At 40.4% G+C, this 22,470-nt stretch overlaps 1 protein-coding gene across 1 annotated transcript; it reads left to right on the plus strand.

The window, feature by feature from the left end:
* Positions 1–2,983: 2,983 nt before the first annotated feature.
* Positions 2,984–15,024, plus strand: LOC133483881 (copine-8-like). The gene is made up of 6 exons (XM_061785717.1): positions 2,984–4,218; positions 4,315–4,442; positions 5,500–5,602; positions 8,792–8,849; positions 10,302–10,375; positions 13,996–15,024. Exons 1-6 carry the CDS (start codon positions 4,069–4,071, stop codon positions 14,185–14,187), a joined length of 705 nt encoding a protein of 234 aa, XP_061641701.1. The 5' UTR covers positions 2,984–4,068; the 3' UTR covers positions 14,188–15,024.
* The last annotated feature ends 7,446 nt before the right edge of the window (positions 15,025–22,470 follow it).

The raw sequence follows: 22,470 nt of genomic DNA on the forward strand, positions 1-22,470 counted from the left end.
TGTATCTGTTTTTGAATTGGTTGACATTTGGACATTGTTTCAGATCCACAATCAGTCTCTTCCATAGTGTCACTCCATTATTTGATATGCAGAATTTCTTTAATGTGGTTCTATATTTTTGGATTCTAAAGTTTGCCATATCTCTTAATTTATACTCCCCCTCTCTTTCTTGAGACATTTTATTTTGTAAATTGCTTGGTAATAAATTGTTCCTGACTTTGTAAAGACTTACTTTGTTTAAGTTCCACAATATCATTATTTTTTTATTATTTTAGACTTTACAAATAACTGATTAGTGTGTTCAAGATACCTACCTTATGTACTACTCTAATTGCTCTTTTTTGCAGTATGAAGAGTGGATTTTGTAAACTCTCATACAGTATGTATTGGCCCAAATTTCTGTGCAGTAATTTCGTTAAGGTAAAACCATCCATCAATTTTCTTCCGCTTATCCAAGGTCGGGTCACGGGTGCAGTAGCTTTAGTAGGGAAGCCCAGACTTCCCTCTCCCCAGCCACTTCCTCCAGCTCTTCCAAGGGGATCCCGAGGCGTTCCCAGGCCAGCCAAGAGATGTAGTCTCTCCAGCGTGTCCTGGGTCATCCCCAGGGTCTCCTCCCGGTGGGACGTGCCTGGAACACCTCACCAGGGAGGCGTACAGGAGGCATCCTAAACAGATGCCCGAGCCACCTCATCTGGCTTCTCCCAATGCGGAGGAGCAGCGGCTCTACTCCCCTCACAGATGTCCAAGCTTCTCACTCTATCTCTAAGGGAGAGACCGGACACCCTGCGGAGGAAACTCTTTTTGGCCGCTTGTATCCGGGATCCTGTTCTTTCTGTCACGGCCCACAGCTCGTAACCATAGGTGAGGGTAGGAATGTAGATGGACCGGTAAATAGAGCGCTCCGCCTTTCAGCTTAGATCGTTCTTTACCACAACGGACCGATACAAAGTCCGCATCACTGCAGATGCTGCCCCGATCCACCTGTCAATCTCCCGTTCCATTCTTCCCTCACTCGTAAACAAGACCCCGAGATACTTGAACTCCTCCACTTAGGGCAGGATCTCATCCCCTACCTGGAGAGGGCACTCCACCCTTTTCCAACTGAGGTCCATGGTCTCAGATTTGCAGGTGCTGATTCTCATCCCAGCCGCTTCACACTCGGCTGTGAACCGCTCCAGTGTGAGTCTGAGATCACGGCTTGATGAAGCCAACAGAACCACATCATCTGCAAAAAGCAAAGATGCAATACTGAGGCCACCAAACCGGACCCCCTCTACGCCTTGGATGCGCCTAGAAATTCTGTCCATAAAAGTAATGAACAGAATCGGTGACAAAGGGCAGCCTTGGCGGAGTCCAACCTTCACCGGAAACGAGTCTGACTTACTGCCGGCAATGCGGCCCAAACTCTGACACTGGTCGTACAGGGACCGAACAGCTCGTATTAGGGGGTTCGACACCCCATACTCCCGAAGTACCCCCCACAGGACTCCCTGAGGGACACGGTCGAACGCCTTCTCCAAGTCCACAAAACACATGGGGACTGGTTGGTCGAACTCCCATGCACCCTCGAGGACCCTGCCGAGGGTGAAGAGCTGGTCCACTGTTCCACGCCCAGGACGAAAACCACACTGCTCCTTCTGAATCTGAGATTGACTTCCCGACGGACACTCCTCTCCAGCACCCCTGAATAGACCTTACCATGGAGGCTGAGGAGTGTGATCCCCCTGTAGTTGGAACACACCCTCCGGTCCCCCTTTTTAAAAAGGGGGACGACCACCCCTGTCGCCCACTCCAAAGGCACTGTCCCCGATGTCCATGCGATGTTGCAGAGGCATGTCAACCAGGACAGCCCCACAACATCCAGAGCCTTTAGAAACTCCGGGCGAATCTCATCCACCCCCGGGGCCTTGCCACCGAGGAGCCCGCCTCACCGACTCTGCTTCCTTATGGGAAGGCGTGTCAGTGGAATTGAGGAGGTCTTCGAAGTATTCTCCCCACCGACTCACAACGTCCCGAGTCGAGGTCAGCAGCGTCCCATCCCCACTATACACAGTGTTGATGGTGCACTGCTTCCCCCTCTTGAGACAGAATTTCCTCAACGACGTCCGGAAGTCGTTCTCCATGACCTCACCGAACTCCTCCCATGTCCAACACCACTCGGGTTCTGATCAGGAGGACCGTTCCTCCCAATCACGCGCTTCCAGGTCTCACTGTCATTGCCCACGTGAGCATTGAAGTCCCCCAGCAGAATGATGGCATCCCCAGCGGGAGCACTCTCCAGCATCCCCTCCAAGGACTCCAAAAAGGGAGTACCCACCCTGAACTGTTGTTTGGTGCATAGGCACAAACAACAGTCAGGACCCATCCCCCCACCCGAAAGCGGAGGGAGGCTAACCTCTCGTCCACCGGGGTGAACCCCAATGTACAGGCGCCGAGCCGGGGGGCAATAAGTATACCCACACCTGCTCGGCACCTCTCACCGTGGGCAACTCCAGAGTGCAAGAGAGTCCAAGCCCTCTCAAGAGGACTGGTACCAGAGCCCAAGCCGTTTGTGGAGGGGAGCCCGACTATATCTAGAACTTTTCGACCTCACACACCAGCTCAGGCTCCTTCCCTGCCAGAGAGGTGACGTTCCACATCCCTAGAATCAGCTTCTGTAGCCGGGGATCGCCTTCGGCCACCGCCCAGCTCACACCGCACCCGATCCCTATGGATCCACGTTATCCATCCGGGCTGTGCCCGGCCGGGCCCCATGGGTGCAGGCCCAGCCACCAGGCGCTCACCTTTGAGCCCCACGTCGAGGCCTGCCTCCAGAGGGGGGCCCCGGTGACCCTCGTCCGGGCAAGTGAAACTGATAACCATTTGTCTTATTCATCATAGAGGTTTTTGGAGCCATGCTTTGTCTGGTCCCTCACCTAGGACCTGTTTGCCATGGGTGACCCTACCAGGGGTGTGAAGCCCCAGACAACTTAGCTCCTAGGATCATTGGGACACACAAACCCCTCCACCACAATAAGGTGATGGCTCAAGGAGGGGTAAGGTAAAACCAGGGAACAGAAAAGAGTGTGGAGTGACTTATCTATAAAGTGTCTTACTTTGGCCATTACAGAGATGCTTCTAAATATTTTTGTGCATACATATATATTTTATGTGAGACTTAAGTAGTTTTCATCATGTATTAGCACCCCAAGGACTTCGATTTCATGCACCCTTTTCCAAAACAACCCCCTCTATCTCTAGTTTGATTAATTCTGAATTATTAATATCCAACAGTTGCTGTAAAATTTCATCTGCGCTAAATATCTTTTCGGTGTCTGCAAATAATTTGTATTGGCGTAATTGTGATGTTGTGCATATAACATTGATGTACATGATAAATCGGACCCAGCACCAACCCTTGTGAAACTCCACACACAATGTCTATGCATTTTGAACTATATTCACCCATTTTTACAAATTGTTTGGTGTTTCTTAGGTAACTATTCACCCCTAGTGCAAGTCCTCTAATTCCATATTGTTCTAATTTTGTGATTAATATTTTGTGGTTAATTGTATCAAATGCTTTATTTAGATAGATGAATACTCCATTAGCATATTTCTTTTTATCCATGGCATTTGTGGTTTCTTCTATTAATTCAATTAGAGCTTGTGCTGTTGATCGGTTGCTTCTAAACCCCTATTGGTTATTGGTGACGAAGTTATGCTTTTTTATGAAATCATGAAACTTTTCCAGAATTTTGGAGAAACAGGTCTGTCATTTGGAAAAAGGTGTTTGTCTCCAGTTTGAAATAGAGTAATTACTTTAGCTGTTTTTATAACGTGATAAATTAGTTGAACAAATGGAATGGAAAAACTCAATATTTTTATACACAGTACAATAACAATTGTATCTCTCCTCCTATTAACTCCTTTGCTATGTCAAACTGACTGCTGTCAAAAAGGTCATTCAACAAGAAGGCTACTGCACTGTGCTGTATCTGGGCAAACTGTGCACAGCAGATAGCTGAAAGCTGGGTGTTGTTTGTATGGTCAACAGGTAACCCCTCTCAGTCCACCTCACTACACTACATGAACCCCTACCAGCTGAACGCCTATGCCATGGCACTTAAAGCTGTTGGAGAGATCATTCAGGATTATGACAGTGATAAAATGTTTCCGGCTCTTGGCTTTGGGGCCAAACTCCCCCCCGACGGACGAGTGTCACACGAGTTTCCACTGGTAAAGTCACTTTCCATTCAGACTCGTAGCTCAGAGACTATTTTCTTTAATATGTGCTATATAATACTGAAGTGTCATATCGTACTACCGCCTTAGAATGAAAACATGGAGAATCCTTACTGCAATGGTATAGAGGGCATCTTAGAAGCGTACCACCAGAGTCTGAAGACAGTACAACTGTATGGGCCAACCAACTTTGCACCAGTGGTGAACCATGTTGCAAGGTGAGCAAACAATATAAGACTCTCAAGCCAATAATTAAAAGAGTTAAACAAATACATTTCCTTCCTTAATATTGTCACAATAAATAAAAAACCAGTGCTACCCTCAAAGGAAAAGTCTTTTAAACTTGCCAGTGGAGTCCTGATGTCAATCCATTAGAAAATCCTTGGGTAAAGGTTACATTTGCCCTGAGTGTGAGAAATCAGGCAAGCATTCAAGAACTTGTGCTTAAGGCCAAACAAATGGCAAAGAACAAATAGGAAAAAATATCTCCTGACAGTTCCAAGGGATTACACGAAGGGAAGCAAGGATGCCTTCATAACTGTCCAGGCCCATATTTTCTTGCATGAAACTGCTGCATTCAGTTGGCTATTTTCCTCTTTTTTTTTGTTTTTAAAATTAATTTTGAATAATTTAGAAACCCTATGTACAATGTTTTGATGGCACATTTAAATTTTCTTCAGATTATATGTTAAGTTAACACAATTGCAAGGGTGCCAATAACAGTGGCCAGAACTGTATGTGTTCTGCCATCTCTGGTTTTATGATCCAGACCAATAACAGCACAGACACAATAAATCAGACTTGACATGCTTGAACATGAATTTAGATCACAAGACAGCTGTCAACAGGCTTGATGTAGCGGACCGAACAAATGAGAAAGATGTGTCACCATAAACATACACTGACGTAATCATGAACATGGCGATACAATGATGTTACAATTTGTGACTTGATCCAAATACACTTCTAAGATAATATTGATCTCCATCGCCTGATGTGAAGGTAAACATTTCCTTTTGGGATTACCTATTGAAAATGTCATTCTTTTACATTCTTTATACAGGAGCGCTAACAATCGACCGGTCTAAATCATGTGAAATGTGCACTCGGGTATAAATCAGCGTGACAAGATAACAATCTGATAATCGAAGTTTGTTCTTTTCTCCAAAATAAATGAAGACGAGTGTTATTTGATTTTGCATGAAAAGGCACATATTGATCGTCGTTTGCTATTTGAAATCCCTTTGATGTCTAATCAAATGTGTGCACACACAGGTATGCAGCATCAGTGCAAGACGGCTCCCAGTACTTTGTGCTCCTCATAATTACAGATGGAGTCATATCTGACATGGCTCAGACCAAAGAGGCCATTGTTAATGTAAGTGTGGGGAAGGGAAGGACTAATTTGGTTAAGACGCAGTTTAATCTAAATGTTGTTAATGAAGAAGATGGGGTTAATTCATTAACATTTTTACACAATGTTCCCCAGATATCCAATTAAATGAACAAGCAGTGGAATATTGTTATTACTAAATGTGTTCAAATATGGGCTTGTAATGGACATGATCCCCTGACACCCAAAAAGGCACATTTGAAGTGTAAGTGAAAGAATATTTGGCCATTCACACTATAATAAATTTGCCACAGAGAGGATATATTCAACAAGCTTATTAAAAACAAGATAAGATAAGATAACAAGATATTCGGTCTCTACATAGACAACATTCTGCTTTCTCCCTCCCAAACATATTGTGTCTTTCTATCTTTGAATAGAACCTTTTAATTTCTCCTCCCTTGTTTTCTACTTCTAAGCACCTACCACCTCCTCCGCAGCCTGCCACAGGCTCAGAACACCCAGCAGACTGGATTTAAAGGGAATTTGCGACTGTTAGTCAACACATTAGAACAGCCACACCTTCCTTTTAAGATCTTGCCTGCTGCTCTATCTCACAGTTTCTTCTCTGACTGCCGACTGATGCTTGCCGCTTCCACTGCTTCCACTTTCACCCTCTGTGGATCTTTGTGAGTCATTTTTATACATTATACATGCTGGAAATGTGTTTACCCCCAAAAAATAATAAGGAGGGCATGCGAAAAAGGTGCACAACTCTGTTTGAACTTGTCACTAACCTCTGTGTGCGAGAGTAAGAGAAAAGACAGAGTTTATAAAATATAGCCGGATCTCCTGGTCTACACAAAACCATGTGTCAATGACTCGTCACCTTCCCTCCGGCCCCTTTGCCGCCTCCCTTTGGAAAAGTGAGACTCTCTTGCCCACACATGCAAAGACTTCTGATGTCTCTTTCATTCTCATCCCCTTTCGACGCTCAAATCCCGCTCTCACCAGACATGTCACCCCTTTCCCAATAGAACCAAATCCTTCACAGTCTTTCATTTCTTTCGTTCTCTCATTTTATTAACTGTCTTTCTTTATCCTTCATCTCACTAAAGCACTCCACTTCACTTTAGATTGGAAGCAGGATTGTCTTGAATGAAACTTAAAGGGGTGACTGATGATGTGCAAGTGGTGCTGCTGAGAAAAAAAGGAAAGCAGGGAGAGAAAAAAATCAACAAAGTGAGACCTAAATAAAAATGCAAGTCTTATCATAAAATAAGAATCCATCCATCCATTTTGTACTGGATATTTCTTATCCTGTTCAGGGTCATGGGGAGCTAGAGCCCATCCGAACTGACTTCAGACAAAAGCCCTAATATAAGAATGCGTCATATAAAAAAATCCTTGCTGCTCATATGATCCTGGCAGGGTGTGTTTTCTAATTTCTAAATAGATGACCTTGGTTCACCTAAATAGACGTCTAATGTTGTGTGTCGGGATGCACCCACATCTCGAAAGACACCCAATAAAGGATATGCATGCATGACATTTGCATTTAAGGAGCACATCCGCAGTGAGATGCTGAGAAAATGAGTGGTTTCTTTGTTGTTTCATTATACTGACTCTGGGCTGTCAGCAGCATGGAAAAATTAGGGCATGGTATACTGCCAGGTTATTTTTGGTTCTAATGTCATGGGCTACATACACACACACATTTGTCTCAGTGTGTGTGTGGGAGGACAGGCGCTGACAGAAGTGTTGAACACTGATTATTACGTTCATGCGCGGTTGGGGTAGCATTGAAGAGGCTCCCTAATTAGCTAGACAAATACCATTTAAGTAAATAGCTGCAGTTGTTACACCAACAGTCAAGCTGGCCAGTCTTTGAACAATAACGGTCTCCAATAATGCATTTTTCCAACCATTTACCATTCGCCTATTTGTCATCAGTTTCAAGATTGGGTGATCAGATGGGGTCTGACATTTTGATCCACGGAAATGTCAAAAACTAATGGTTTGTAAAATCCATGTATTATCATTTCAGCTAGCAAGCCAAAATTAGCTACAGAACTTTAGCACAGCGGTACCCATCGGTGGGATATTTGGTAGCGGACCACACAGAGACTGAACACAAAATGTTGTATTGATCATCGGTGCATCTGTTCCAGCCTCCCAAAAGAAAATACCCAAAAGAGAAAATCTAACTCTAAAATATTGTACTTTATAAAAACACACAGTAATGGTGTAATTGAATCCAATTAAAAAGAATGAAACAGTTTTAGTCACACTTTGCATCAATTGAATGGCCATTGAGCTGCTGCCGACCTTGGCCTCCTGGGAGCAGTACAAGACAGATAGACGGATATCCTGTACATGGACGCATGTACAGTCTAGGTATCTAAACTTCTCTCAGAAGATAAAGAATATATAACTGAGTACTGTTATATTGAATGTCTAAATGTATTACTGCACTCTTTGTATGTCAAGGGGAGGCACTGCTGTATTTGAATTTTTAATTATTTGTTTTGTTGTGTTACTAAATTAACTTGAATAGGTTACAGTTAAATGTCATACATTTCTATGTTTCGTATTTAATGTGATTTGCTTGTTGAGCTTTTGCTGTGGATGTGTGGCTTGGGAGTGGCTGGGCGAGTGACCGAGGATGGATGCTGTATTGACTGAAGTTGGCATCTCCTCCCTTTCCCCTACTCTCCCAGCTCACAAAAGCTTCCATCCATTCTGAACCTCATGCAACAAACTTTATCACTCATCACAGGGCTTGCCAAGTCTTCCTGTGGACTATTGAAGCAGCTGTTTATCAGTGTAGCAGTTAATATTGTCACTTGATTTCACCTCCTCCAGCATGCAGATAAACATTTTGTGAGCAAAAACAGATACCAGTGAGCATTTAACAACAAGAAATGTGGATTGAAGGAACTAAAGCATGTGGAATAAGAATGTTCCACTGCAGTACCTTACTTTCTGACCTTGCTTACCTGACTTCATTTTTTATTTTTTTTTTGCCATTCTTTCCAAGCCTTAAAGGTCATTCAGCTAGTTAAAGAGTGATACAGAAAATTAGCGTGGCTGTTACGTACATAGCTGAGCATGTATCTACTCTGATGTCACAAAGTCTGTAACATTGTACAAGCGTCCTCCTCCCTTAAATGGAAATAAAGGGATTATGAGTAGTGGAAAGTTTTTAATTGCTCTACTTTGATTATTCTGTAGGGTGCGAAGCTTCCAATGTCCATTATCATCGTCGGAGTGGGTCAGGCTGAATTTGACGGTATGGTTAAACATAGTGCAATGATAAATTTTAATCACCCTTTTAATTGCATGCAGCAGAAATACAGCCAGAGTAATAATGCAGATATTGCAAGGCTTATAGCTTTTCTCGTTGCACAACAAACCTGTTCAAGTGATGTGAAAAAATAGTAGGTAATACAGTGTTCCCTCATTTTTCGCGGTTATTGGGGACCAGAACCCCCCGCGAAAGGTGAAAAACCGCAAAGTAGGATTTGCCCCTCCCCCCCACCGAGGAATTTTCTTGGATGTGTATGTGGGTACCAGAATGTTTAATATATGTAAACAGTATTTATACTTTACATATTTGAGACAAAGATTACAACAGTACACATATTTACTTACATCATTATAAAACATTATACAGTAATTAAAATTTATTATACAGTAATTTTGTCCTGATAATATTTGTGTCCAAACTCACTGTCTTTTCCCTGCAATCAGCAATCCACAATGCCAATGCAGCTTCGATTTTCACAATTCTCTTATTACGCGGAGTTACCACACATTTCGCTTCTTATTGAAGTTTATTGAAGCAGTTTTGCAGATTTTTGCGTCCTCTTTCTTGATGTACCACACTGTACATTCATTCACGCCATAATGGCGTGCCACAGTTGCATAACTTCTGCCCTCTTTGATCAAATCTAAAAGTTTCACTTTTTCGCTGATGGTCATCATCATCTTCTTCCATTTTGGGCGCCCCGGAGGAAGCTTTCGCAGGGGCACAGCGCTTCTGCGGCATTGTAAGGGCTTGCTTAACTAATCCAAACAATTATCGCTTAACTAAATTTTTTTATTGCGAACATAACAGCGTGGACCAGACTGGCGAGACACAACAAGGGAAGATGCTGGGTGAGGCTGCGATGATGCGCAGCCAATCAGCTCAATAAATCCACTCGTGCTCTCATTGGTCGATGTCGCGCTGGGAACCAATCACGAGCCTTGTATGAGTGCCCGTACAGAAAAGGCATGTACAGGGATGTACAAAGCCTCTGAGTCAACTCATCTCTTTGTTTGGCATGCAGGGAAACCTTCTCTCGCGCGCATCAACATGAAACAACGCGTCTTTCCGAAATATGGCTGCCGATATGGCTGTATTTTTTTATTTTTTTTTTTAATGAATATTTTGGAGAAACCCGCAAAGCACTGAAGCCGCAAAATGTGAAGCGCAAAGTGGCGAGGGAACACTGTAATTGACATTTCAAATTCCTGTTCATTATTGTAAGGTTTAGGAAATTGCTGTCCACAATCATTTGTATCCCAGGTGGATGAGTGCATAATTATAAAATATAATGGTAGGCCTTTATATAGAACTTTTCAGTTGATTAGATATATGCAGCTACAGAGCACTTAAAGCTATCCCCGCCTTTGGTGAGGAACGGTATCAATAATTTATTTCTTTGCTTTCCACTCATGCCTTTATGTGTTCTTGCAGCTATGGTGGAGTTGGATGGTGATGACATTCGGGTCTCTTCCCGAGGGAAACTTGCAGAGAGAGACATTGTCCAGGTAACGGCTCTTATCGTGGAATGAATTTTTTAGCTATTCACTGACATTGTAGATACACTATCTAGGTCAGAAAAGGGAAAGCAGGAGAATTCCAGAGTTCCATGCCACACCATTCATCTAATAAAAATAATGACTGCTGTATAGATGTTTTTTTTTTTTATTATCAAAATAAATTCACATTCTACTCCAATATGGTTTGCCTTTTAATAGCAAAGGTGACTCACAGTATAGCTGTATTATATTTCCAGGTACTGTGTTTACCTACTTACTGTGTTTCTTCTCCTAAAGGTAGAGTATGCAGTTTTCAAGCTGCAAGCAAGATTTGAATGTCGCCTCACATCAATAATCCCCCCCTCGCGTCTCTGGCCAAAGCCACGCCCCTCACAAACATGAACATGCACTAGATGTGCATTGTACAAACGTGCACAGTAAATAAGACTATCTTAGCCACTGCTAGCGGTTTGATGTATTTTTTTAGACTGTACAATCAATTAAAAATATAAGAGGAGGTGATAAACCTACCTGGTGACACAGTGAGATCAGTGACGGTGGTGGTGGGTGGCTAGAAGCGACTGCGTCTGTAAAATATGCACCACCGTTAAATATGTTTACCCTTGTTTTGTCTCAAAAGCTGTCCAATTCTTTCTTTTTAACCTTTGTTGCTAACTGGAGTTTCATAATCAAGCCAAGAAACTATAATAGTGTGTGCAACAGTGCATGGTAAATGGGAATGCGTGGCTAATAATTGAACACAGTCTTCGGTCACAACTTCTGTCGCTACAGTCACTGACTGGCTATTCTTGTCGCACCGTGTTTTAAAATAATAATGAAAATTAAATTAGTGGCAGATGGGGCAAGAGAGGGATGTTTTTTTTAAAGATTATTTTAATAATATTCTAATATTTGGTTATTGAGACAGTTTTAACATATATGACAAATACTGTTGTTGTTTAACTACAAACTTCCCCTTCAACACCCGTTGATGTGACTGGTCTTTCTTTTGGAGTAAGTGTCCAGAGCCACATAGAGCCAAAAAAAAAGCAAAATACAATCCCGGAGTTAATCCTTTGATGCTTGCTAAACTGAACTCATGTAATTGTCAAGTATTAAAGCAATTCAAGCTTGTTTGCTTTACAATCACATTTTTCAGGAAATATTAAGATGAATTATAAACTGTACTACCTTGGAGAAATTAACAATTATTTCTATAATTTAAAAAATATGTAATTGTTTGCTTCATACAGTAAGAAAGGACAATGATTCAGCTTCAGCTTGGACTATATTTATATTTAATCCACACAGTAGTGCTGCTTGTATGCTTGACAAGTTATGAAAACTATTCATAACTTGTCATAGTACAAACCCCAATTCCAGTGAAGTTGGTACTTTGTGTAAAATGTAAATCAAAACATAATATGTTATTGTTGTTTTTGCAAATATTCTCTCATTTTGAATTTGATGCCTGCAACACATTCCAAAAAGCTGGGACAGCGACAACAAAAGACTGGGAAAGTTGAGGAATGCTCAGAAAACACTTGTTTGTAACATTGCACAAGTGAACAGGTTAACTGGAAATAGGTGAGTGTCATGATTGGGTATAAAAGGAGTATTCCCAAAAGGCTCAGTTATTCACAAGCAAGGATTAGGCGAGGTTCACCACTTAGTGAACAACTGCGTCAGCAAATAGTCCAACAGTTCAAGAACAACATTTCGCAATGTACAATTGTGAGGAATTTATAGATTTCATCATCTACGGTCCACAATTTCATCAAAAAATTCAGAGATTCTGGAAAGATATCTGCAAGTAAGCAGCAAGGCCTAAAACCAACAATGAATGGCCGTGACTTTCGATCCCTCAGGTGGCATTGTACTAAAAACCGGCATCACTGTGTAAAGGATGTTGCCACCTGGTTTTAGGGACACTTTAGAAAACCATTATCAGTTAACATAGTTTGTCGCTACATCTACTAATGCAAGGAAAAACTGTACCGTGCAAAGCGAAAGCCATATACTGAATCAACAACACCCAGAAACGTCGCCAGCTTCTCTGGGACTGAGCTCATCTGAGATAAACTGACGCAAAGTGGAAAAGTGTGCTGTGGTCTGATGAGTCCAAATTTTCAATTGTTTTTGGAAATCATGGACGTCGTGTCCTCCGGGCCAAAGAGGAAAAGGACCATCTGGCTTGTTATCAATGCAGCGTTCAAAAGCCATCATCTGTGATGGTATGGGGGTGTGTTAGTGCCCATGGCATGGGTAACTTGCACATCTGTGAAGGCACCATTAATGCTGAAAGCTACATACAGGTTTGGAGCAACATATGCTGCCATCTAAGCAATGTCTTTTTTAAGGGACGTCCCTGCTTATTTCAGCAAGACATTACCAAGCCACATTCTGCACAAATTACAACACTGCGGCTTTGTAGTAAAAGACTGCGACACTGCCAGAAGTCCAGACCTACCTCGCACTGAAAATGTGTGGTGCATTATGAAGCGCAAAATACAACAACGGAGACCTCAGACTGTTGTAGACATCAAGCAAGAATGGGAAATAAATCCCCCTACAAAGCTTCAACAATTAGTGTCCTAGTTACCAAACTCTTACTGAATGATGTTAGAAAGAAAAATGATAGAACACAGTGGTAAACATGCCCCTAGCCCAACTTTTTGGGAATTTGTTGCCGGCATCAAGGGGAAAATGAGTGAATGTTTGCAAAAAAAATAATAAATAAATAATTTTTTTTAAAAACAATTTGAATGTTAAATATCTTGAAAAGGATTTGCAAATCATTGTATTCTGTTTTTAATTTACATTTTACACAACATCCAACTTCATTGGAATTGGGGTTTCTACAAAATCTTGCTATAAATAATAAAGTAATGTCTAGCCCAGGGCTCATATACCTTTTTTAAACTGAGAGGTACTTCTTGGGTACTGGTTTATGTGAAGGGCTACCAGTATGTCTGAAATAACGAATTTGCTCAAATTACCTTTAATTATTATTATTTTCTTCGCATTTTTCCACTAATTTGTAGTGTCGGCTACTTTAATTATTATTATTAGTAGTAGTATTGATTAATGATATTTATCTGAAATGTGTGAAAACACTGATTGTTATTTGTCACAATAATTAACACAGTTAAAAAACGATTTAACAAGGTGGGAAACAGCAAAATATTATGCAACACTTCATTTCTATATACTGGCATCTCTCCAAGTGTATACAGTTTCAAATGATCACTTCTACAACATTCCTAGGAAATCACAATGTCCCATCACTGGTCAGCTATTTCAAGAACAGGGCCCTGGACTATTCATTTGGTCCTTGGGGACGACCTCGTACGGGTAGCGTGTTGGTGATCCCTGCCCTAGAAGAATTTTCATGTGTTGTCTTTGTATATCTAAACAAAACCAATCAACAACCATTCATTTGGCAGCAGCCACCAATGAGCAGTAATGAGATATACATATGGTACATATACGTACAGTATGACACAAATACATAGTGGTGTATACAACATATACTACAAAGGTTGCTGAACTATAAAATTTTGTAATTTGTGTGTCATTCTATTGCTCTAATTAAGTTTGATATCACATTTTGTGTTGCTCCTCCTCAGTTTGTTCCCTTCAGAGATTATATGGACCGGACAGGTAACCATGTGCTGAGCATGGCCCGGCTGGCTAAAGACGTGCTAGCAGAGATTCCCGACCAGTTGATTTCCTACATGAAGAGTCGGGGGATTAAACCTAAGCCGGCCCCGCCACCTTACACACTACCCGGACTCACACATCACCACACACACATCTGACCAGATGGCGTTTTATTGATGACTGACAGCGTGAAGCAGTCATCTCCATCAGGTTGCATTTTCTTGAGGAGCGGATGCAAACTTTCCAGGACCCGTTGGCAAAAAGTATTTTTTAACCAGAACTGCGGCGAAGACTGTTTCACGTCAAAACGGACAGCAGGTCAGTTGAACAAGAAGATCATGTCGTGGTTAAAACTTTTGCCAGTCTGTGCTTGTTTCTCACAGTGTTTCAGGTGGTGAACTTTGACCTGAAGCACTGCTTGTCAGTTTTTGGTGTGGCCTAGTACGTTCATATTTTCAGGCAACTTTTTTTGTCTGGAATTAGTTTTTATATTTGGAGATTATCTCCCTATTTACTTAATGATGTATCAAGACTGATTAAGGAAAAATACCTGTGTGTCGTTTACAATTTGATTTCTTCAAACATCAATCAGGTATTTCGTACCATTAGACATTGCCTTTCTCTTACTTAACTTCATAAGAGCATGTTGTTCAAGAGTCCCCTTATTTAGAATTTACTGTCAAATATTATTCAGAGTGGCATGGAATTTGATGAAACTTGAGAAAAGCATAACCTATTTTTATTTGATTTTCATGTAAACAGCAGAAGATGATTTTCTATAAGAATGGTTGCACGTGTATCCTTATACATGAATATATTTTATTAAAAATAACATAATAAAATAATGCATATTTATTGATATATAGTTTTTAAGCATGGTCAATATTCTCTTTCAGCACCCTTTTTGTTTTCTTACAGTTCTGCACTGTTAACATCATATTTGCTTGTTACCATTTGTTGGCATGCCACGAGCATTAAAAGTATTTTTTTACTTAGATTCAAACCATTCTGTGTTGATAGTATATGTTGGTAAAGACTGATTCTTCGGGGTTACTTGGCCAGTATTGTGGTACCTTTTTTTTATTTTTTATTTTATTTTGGGCACCTCTCTTTAGTTTTGATGTCTATATCTATCTGGATGTAGAGTTGCAAGGGGCAGAAATTTTCTGGTAAGTGTTGGAACCTCTAAAGTCCACCACAGTCCATGCAAAACAGATCTCTGGTTTGTTCACATCTTGAAACAATTTTCCCATGGGAAATGATGAAAATTAAATGATTCAGTCACAGGGTCAAAATGACACCACTGGCTGTTAAGCAGCTCACTGTTCGATGTACATTATGTTTGTCTTCTTTTTATTATTATTGTCAGCCTAATGTAACTTTAGCCATATTGAACTCAGAGCAAGGATAGAGACGTGCGTAGGTTCATCATTGCTATGCTACTTTTACATTGCAATACGTTCCATTACCAGTTCTATCACACAGTTCCTCTTTGACATCACTGGTACCCATCCATCACAAAAAGGCCAAAGAAAAAGCAAAACACTTTTTTGTAGATCCTTTAGATGCTCACTGAGCTGAAGTCAACAATATAACATCAAGTCACGTGAGATTTGCTGAAGTCCCGTGTGATGCTTAATGAAGATTCTTCTGCGTTTTTTGTGCAACTTTAGAGCCATTGTTTTCCTGAATTGACCTTGGTATTGTGTGACTTCAGGGACATTGGAATTTAGAGGTTCTACTACAGAACTTAGAAGTTCTGGAAACTTTCCATGAGAGATTTGGCTGGAGGAATATTTAAAATTGGAATATTTCAAGGCTATGTTTTTTTTCAATTAAATTAAATTATGTTTTTATAATAAATGTTAATTGAATTCAAAATTTTAGTATTTAAGTGAGTATCAATTTGATCAAGTTCTTTTATTGAATGAAAGAGTTTGTGTTTGTCCAATTGTCTGTGGGATGCACAGTGCAGGGTAGTCTATCAACTGATTTTAAAATGTGCTGATTTTAACAAGGTTTATTACTGAATGTTTTTTTCTGAAGGGAGGGGTGTTAAGTTCCCATATAGACTAGCATGCGTTTTGCAAAAAAAATTCCAGTCTGATCATATACGAGGGGCAGTCAAAAAGTATTGAGCGCAATTTAATTTAACCTACTAATAATTGATTTTTTTCCCCCAGAAATATTCCTGTTTTGTAGTTTAAATGCTTGTCTAAAGATTTCTTTTTTAAAAGTTTTGGCCTCTTCTTGTTAGCCATTTTGGAAATGAGTCAAAAAGTGGGTGTCCAGGATCCAAAGCGAAGAAGAAGAGCCTGCTTTGAGTGTCCTTTGTGACACGTAAAGGAGCTCATGAAGTCATCAGTTCCTTTGATGAACAACCATAACCCATCCACCATACTTACCTGATCTAGCATCATCAGATTATCACATTTTTTAACCTTTAAAATGAGCTCAGGGCTAACACTTATCTGATAATGAACAAGATTTGGCGCGCAGCCTACTGAATTGTACGAGGCTGGCATACATGCCCTTGTTCGACGATGGACAGTCGGTGTTGAGATAAAGGAAGATTAAAAATCTTGAAATCCCCACTTTTTAGGCATTATTTCTATCCATATATTGCCTTTGTATTGCAATAAATAAAGCGAGAGGAAAATTAGACCTATTTCTTTTTTTTTTGATTGCCCTTTGTATATTCAGTCAGACATTATATATTTCAGTTTGTTCCCAATTTTCTATCTTTTGCAACCCTAATTCGATTATATGATGGCCAACCCATTCCCAGTATTGTTTTTGAGGTAAGAACTAACACTGCAATGTGGATAAATTCAGTTTGGGCTTATTTAGATGCCGACAAGATTGAGTCAAAATTGTCATGCATCAACTGTCAGGTAACCTCCATTCGTACAGACATTGCGTCACAACTCAGAATTCTTGCCGACAGTGTTCTTTCTCAGTGAATTTTAATTTCACATAGTTGTCCTTCACTTTGTTGCAAATGTGGTGAGAGACGGTTCACAAATTATCTACAGACATTCACTTTTTCACATATGAAGGGAGTTGTTAAACTCCAATGTAGATGTATAATGTGTCGATATCAATCACTTAACTGTAGACGCCTACATGCTGTGCTATTGATTTAGTGAGTATAAAATAGTACAATAAAGGATAAAACAGCTGGTTCCAACATTCCAAATCCTCTTTACGGCATCAAGCTTGGAAATTGTGATGCATTCACCGACAATAACCCAACACCAAAGTGTGACAGTCTTCTGTGTTGTCTTTCTAATGCAAAGATCAGATGAGTAAAATACACAAATACAAGTCTAGAGGAGAGTTCTAGCACATGGCACCACTGCCATTAACAGTTTTCTGTTTTCTGTTGCAGTCCTATTGTTTTTTTGTTTTTGGGAGGGAAGGAGGGGGGTTTGCTTCTTGTACATGAGCTCGATTACAGAGATGTTCTATTTCAAGCATTGTATTTAGATGAATGGGACACCTTAAAAAGGAACACTATGTCATCATGCCACATGCCTTACAATACATTATAACCATGGCTCAGTTGAAGAAACATAATAGAAATGGAAACGTGATCATTACAGTCAATAAAATGAGAGACTAAAGTACTGATATGTTGTTATAAGTATAACAATTATATACTTTTAAAACTCAATGCAACTTTTGCCAGTTTTGTCAGCGTCATTATCAAAGTCAATCATTTGTTTTTCATGTGGGGTTGTGGTTTCCACCCTAATATTTTGTGATGACTGCTTTTGAGGTGTCCTTTGTTTTTAAAGAAAATGCTGATTTATTAATTTAGTCTCCCAATGCAACACACAAAGAGACTTACGTACTTTACATTTCATTGAAACTGTTTCACTATTGGACAGAAGTACAGGTGGGGGCAGACTATTTTGTGTAGAAGGAAACCATTTACAGTGAAAACTTTTATGTAAATGGGAATCAATATGCATGAGAATGTAAAGCATACATAAATGCTGATTTGCATATTGATCCTAACTGCACTTTAATATTAAAGAGTGCTTATGGAATATGTTTGATATTTTTTTAGGAATACTACTGTTTTGATTTGTTTGTTTTTGTTTGTTTGTTTGTTTTTGGTATTATATGAAAGGTCATTGCTCCTGCCATCAATTACACACAATTTCCTTTTAGGTTTGTGATTTTCAATATGGATCACCTGCATGTGTCCTTACGAGTTTTTATACACGTTACTGCCATTTGTTAAATTGAAACCTGTCCAACAAAACAGCATGCATGTCAGTTTGCTGTTTCTTCTCTGTTGTACTTGCTTCCCCTAACATTTTTTCTCTCACCAGTGGTAAAAAAAAAAAAAACTGAATTGTAGCATGTAATTAGCATGTTACAGTTTATTTATTTTTTTAATCCCACAATCTATCTTTGTTGTTTATACAGCATTTCTTTGTTTTTTAGTTGCATGACACTTTGCTTTCCCTTATTGTACATGACTATTGTCAAATGGTTGGTTGTGAAATGCTTTGTAATGGATTGCCTTAAATTAAAGTTCAATTTAAAGAAGAAAATGAATAGTTATTTTAGTATTTAGCAATGTCATTTATGACATCTATGACGTAAGGGTAGCCATTTTTTATGCTGAGTAAATTTTGTTACTTATCTAATTTGTTGGCGGCGGCACGGTGGGCGACTGGTTAGCACATCCGCCTCACAGTTCTGAGGACCGGGGTTCAAATCCCCCGCCTGTGTGGAGTTTGCATGTTCTCCCCGTGCCTGCGTGGGTTTTCTCCGGGTACTTTGGTTTCCTCCCACATCCAAAAAACTGAGTAGGTTAATTGAAGACTCTAAATTGCCCGTAAGTCTGAACGTGAGTGCGAATGGTTGTTTGTTTCTACGTGCCCTGCGATTGGCTGGCGACCAGTTCAGGCTGTACCACACCTCTCACCCAAAGATACCTGGGATAGGCTCCAGCACGCCCGCGACCCCAGTGAGGATAAGCAGTACGAAAGATGAATGAATGAATGAATGAATCATTTGTTGGCTTACCATCTATAGGAGCAGTCTGACTGATGTGGTTACAGACCTTGACTTTGACAAGGATGTTGTAATACTTGCAGTTGCCGCGTCAGTGAATGTCCATGTTTTTGCACAGGATTTGTGGGTGTTATGCGTGTGGAAAGTGAAGACATGTTAACTTACCTGGGCAATGACATCCACTCTTCTGTTGTGCTCTGAAGTCAGTAGATGTCTGGTTAGAACATAGGGAACAAGTCCCTGAACAAGAGTGTTTGGCATTCCAGATATTTTGACATATTAGAGTACCAGTGTTCGTGGTCTTTCTTTGTGGTTGCAAGAACCATTTTGTGACCTTACAATCACAAGCTTGAATGCCATCCATCCATTTTCCATACCGCTTGATCCTCACAAGGGTCGCGGGCGTGCTGGAGCCTATCCCAGCCATTTTCAGGCGCCAGCCAATCGCAGACAAACTTGAATGTATTTTGTCAAAAGTTTTATGTGACAGACCAACAAAAAGCAGCAAATAATTGTGAAGTGGAACACAAATGATGTACAGTTTTAAACATTTTAAGGGATATACAACCCAATTCCAATGAAGTTGGGACGTTGTGTTAAACAAATCAAAACAGAATGCAATGATTTGCAAATCATCTTCAACCTATATTTAATTGAATACACGACAAAGACAATATATTTAATGTTCAAACAGATAAACTTTATTGTTTTTAGCAAATAATCATTAACTTGGAATTTTATGGCTCCAATATGTTCCAAAAAAGCTGGGACAGGTGGCAAAAAAGACTGAGAAAGTTGAGGAATGCTCATCAAACACCTGTTTGGAACATGCCACAGGTGAACAGGCTAATTGGGAACAGGTGGGTGCCATGATTGGGTATAAAATGAGCTTCCCTGAATTGCTCAGTCATTCACAAGCAAAGATGGGGCGAGGTTCACCTCTTTGTGAACAAGTGTGTAAGAAAATAGTTTAAGGACAATGATCCTCAATGTACAATTGGAAGTAATTTAGGGATTTCATCATCTACGGTCCATAATATCATCAAAAGGTTCAGAGAATCTGGAGACATCACTACATGTAAGCGGCAAGGCCGAAAACCAACATTGAATGCCCGTGACCTTCGATCCGTCAGGCGGCACTGCATAGAAAACCGACATCAATGTGTCAAGGATATCACCACATGGGCTCAGGAACACTTCAAAAAATCAATGTCAGTAAATACAGTTCGCCGCTACATCCGTAAGTGCAACTTGAAACTCTACTATGCAAAGCAAAAGCCATTTATCAACAACACCCAGAAACGCCGCCGGCTTCTCTGGGCCCGAGCTCATCTGAGATGTACTGATGCAAAGTGGAAAAGTGTTCTGTGGTCCAATGAGTCCACATTTCAAATTGTTTTTGGAAATTGTGGACGTCGTGTCCTCCGGGCCAAAGAGGAAAAGAACCATCTGGAGTTCAAAAGCCAGCATCTGTGATGGTATGGGGGCTGTGTTAGTGCCAATGGCATGGGTAACAAACACATCTGTGAAGGCACCATTAATGCTAAAAGGTACATACAGGTTTTGGAGAAACATATGCTGCCATCCAAGCAATGTCTTTTTCATGGACACCCCTGCTTATTTCAGCAAGAAAATGCCAAACCACATTCTGCACGTGTTACAACAGCATGGCTTCGTAGTAAAAGAGTGCGGGTACTAGACTGGCCTGCCTGCAGTCCAGACCTGTCTCCCATTGAAAATGTGTGGCGCATTATGAAGCATAAAATACGACAACGGAGACCTCGGACTGTTGAATAGCTGAAGCTGTACATCAAGCAAGAATGGGAAAGAATTCCACCAACAAAGCTTCAACAATTAGTCTCCTCAGTTCCCAAACATTTATTGAATGTTGTTAAAAGAAAAGGTGATGTAACACAGTGGTAAACATGACCCTGTCCCAGCTTTTTTGGAACGTGTTGCAGCCATAAAATTCTAAGTTAATGATTATTTGCTAAAAACAATGATGTTTATCAGTTTGAACATTAAATATCTTGTCTTTGTAGTGTATTCAATTAAATATAGGTTGAACATGGTTTGCAAATCATTGTATTCTGTTTTTATTTATGTTTAACACAATGTCCCAACTTCATTTGAATTGGGGTTGTAAATCTGAAAAGTGTTGTGTGCATTTGTATTCATGCCCCTGTACTCTGATACCCCAAAATATATACAATCCAGGGCAATCAATTGCCTTCAAAAGTCACATAATTAGTAAATAGAGTCCACCTGTGTAAAAATAAATCAATAAATAAATGTCCTCTCAGTATAAATAGATTTGTTCTGTGAAGGCCTCAGTGGTTTGTAAAAGTACACTCGTGAACAACAGCATCATGAAAACCAAGGAACTCATCGGACAGGTCAGGGATGCAGTTGTGGGGAAGTTTAAAGCAGGATTGTGTTATTAAAAAAATATATACCAAGCTTTGAATATCTCAAGGAGCACCGTTCAATACATCCTCCAAGAATGGAAAAAGTATGCCACAACTGCAAACCTACCAAGAGATTGCCTTCCACCTAAACTGAATACCGCATTGAATCACATTCCTTCACCATTTGCATTTCTGCTCTCTTCACTGTAATAGTAAAATAAATGCCGTTCATCAGTCTGTGCTTTACCACTATTCTTTGAACTTGCTTTCTCTTGCTTGTAGCATAAGAAGCTTACGCATATTTCCCCCCTGCTTGTTCCTTCTACATTCTACATGAGATTGTCTCTGCCACATATTTTTGCAGCGGTTCGCCTGTTGAATGACAAACAATCTGGTAAAAAAAATTATTAAAATAGGCTACTGTTACAGGCTTGCTTTGTCTGGTTGTTGTGGTCAGGTTAACTAACATTACCTGACAGTGGGTTGATTAATAATAATAATAGTAATAATAATAATAATAAATTGCACACATTATTAATTCATTCCACAGTCACACCTTAATGATGGTAAGCTACTTGTGTAGCCACAGCTCCCCTGGGGCAGTCTGACAAAAGCGTGGCTGCCATTCAGTGTCTACAGCCCAACCATATTCATTCATAGGCAATGTAGGTTAAGTGTCTTGCTCAGGGACAATAACAACATGCACTCAGGTGGCGATACCCCTCCGGTTGCAGGGGTACATTTACCCTCTGAGCCATGCCACCCCAAATGTGTCCCTTTGACACAACCCTTGGCCCCAGCCAGGCCCCTCGGTAAAACTGGAACTGCCACTGAAAGTAGAATTAAAGGTCAAATGAATTCCATCATGCTTTGCATCCAATTATCATAACACTGTGTAGTCACTCAGCAGAAAGTGATTGGTAATTATGAAGACCAACAACAAAGTTATGGGTGTAAAGTCACGTACTTAATTATTCATGAATGGACTTGGAATTCCGG

This window comes from Phyllopteryx taeniolatus, chromosome 9 (assembly GCF_024500385.1).
Source record: "Phyllopteryx taeniolatus isolate TA_2022b chromosome 9, UOR_Ptae_1.2, whole genome shotgun sequence".
Taxonomy (NCBI): Eukaryota; Metazoa; Chordata; class Actinopteri; order Syngnathiformes; family Syngnathidae; genus Phyllopteryx; species Phyllopteryx taeniolatus.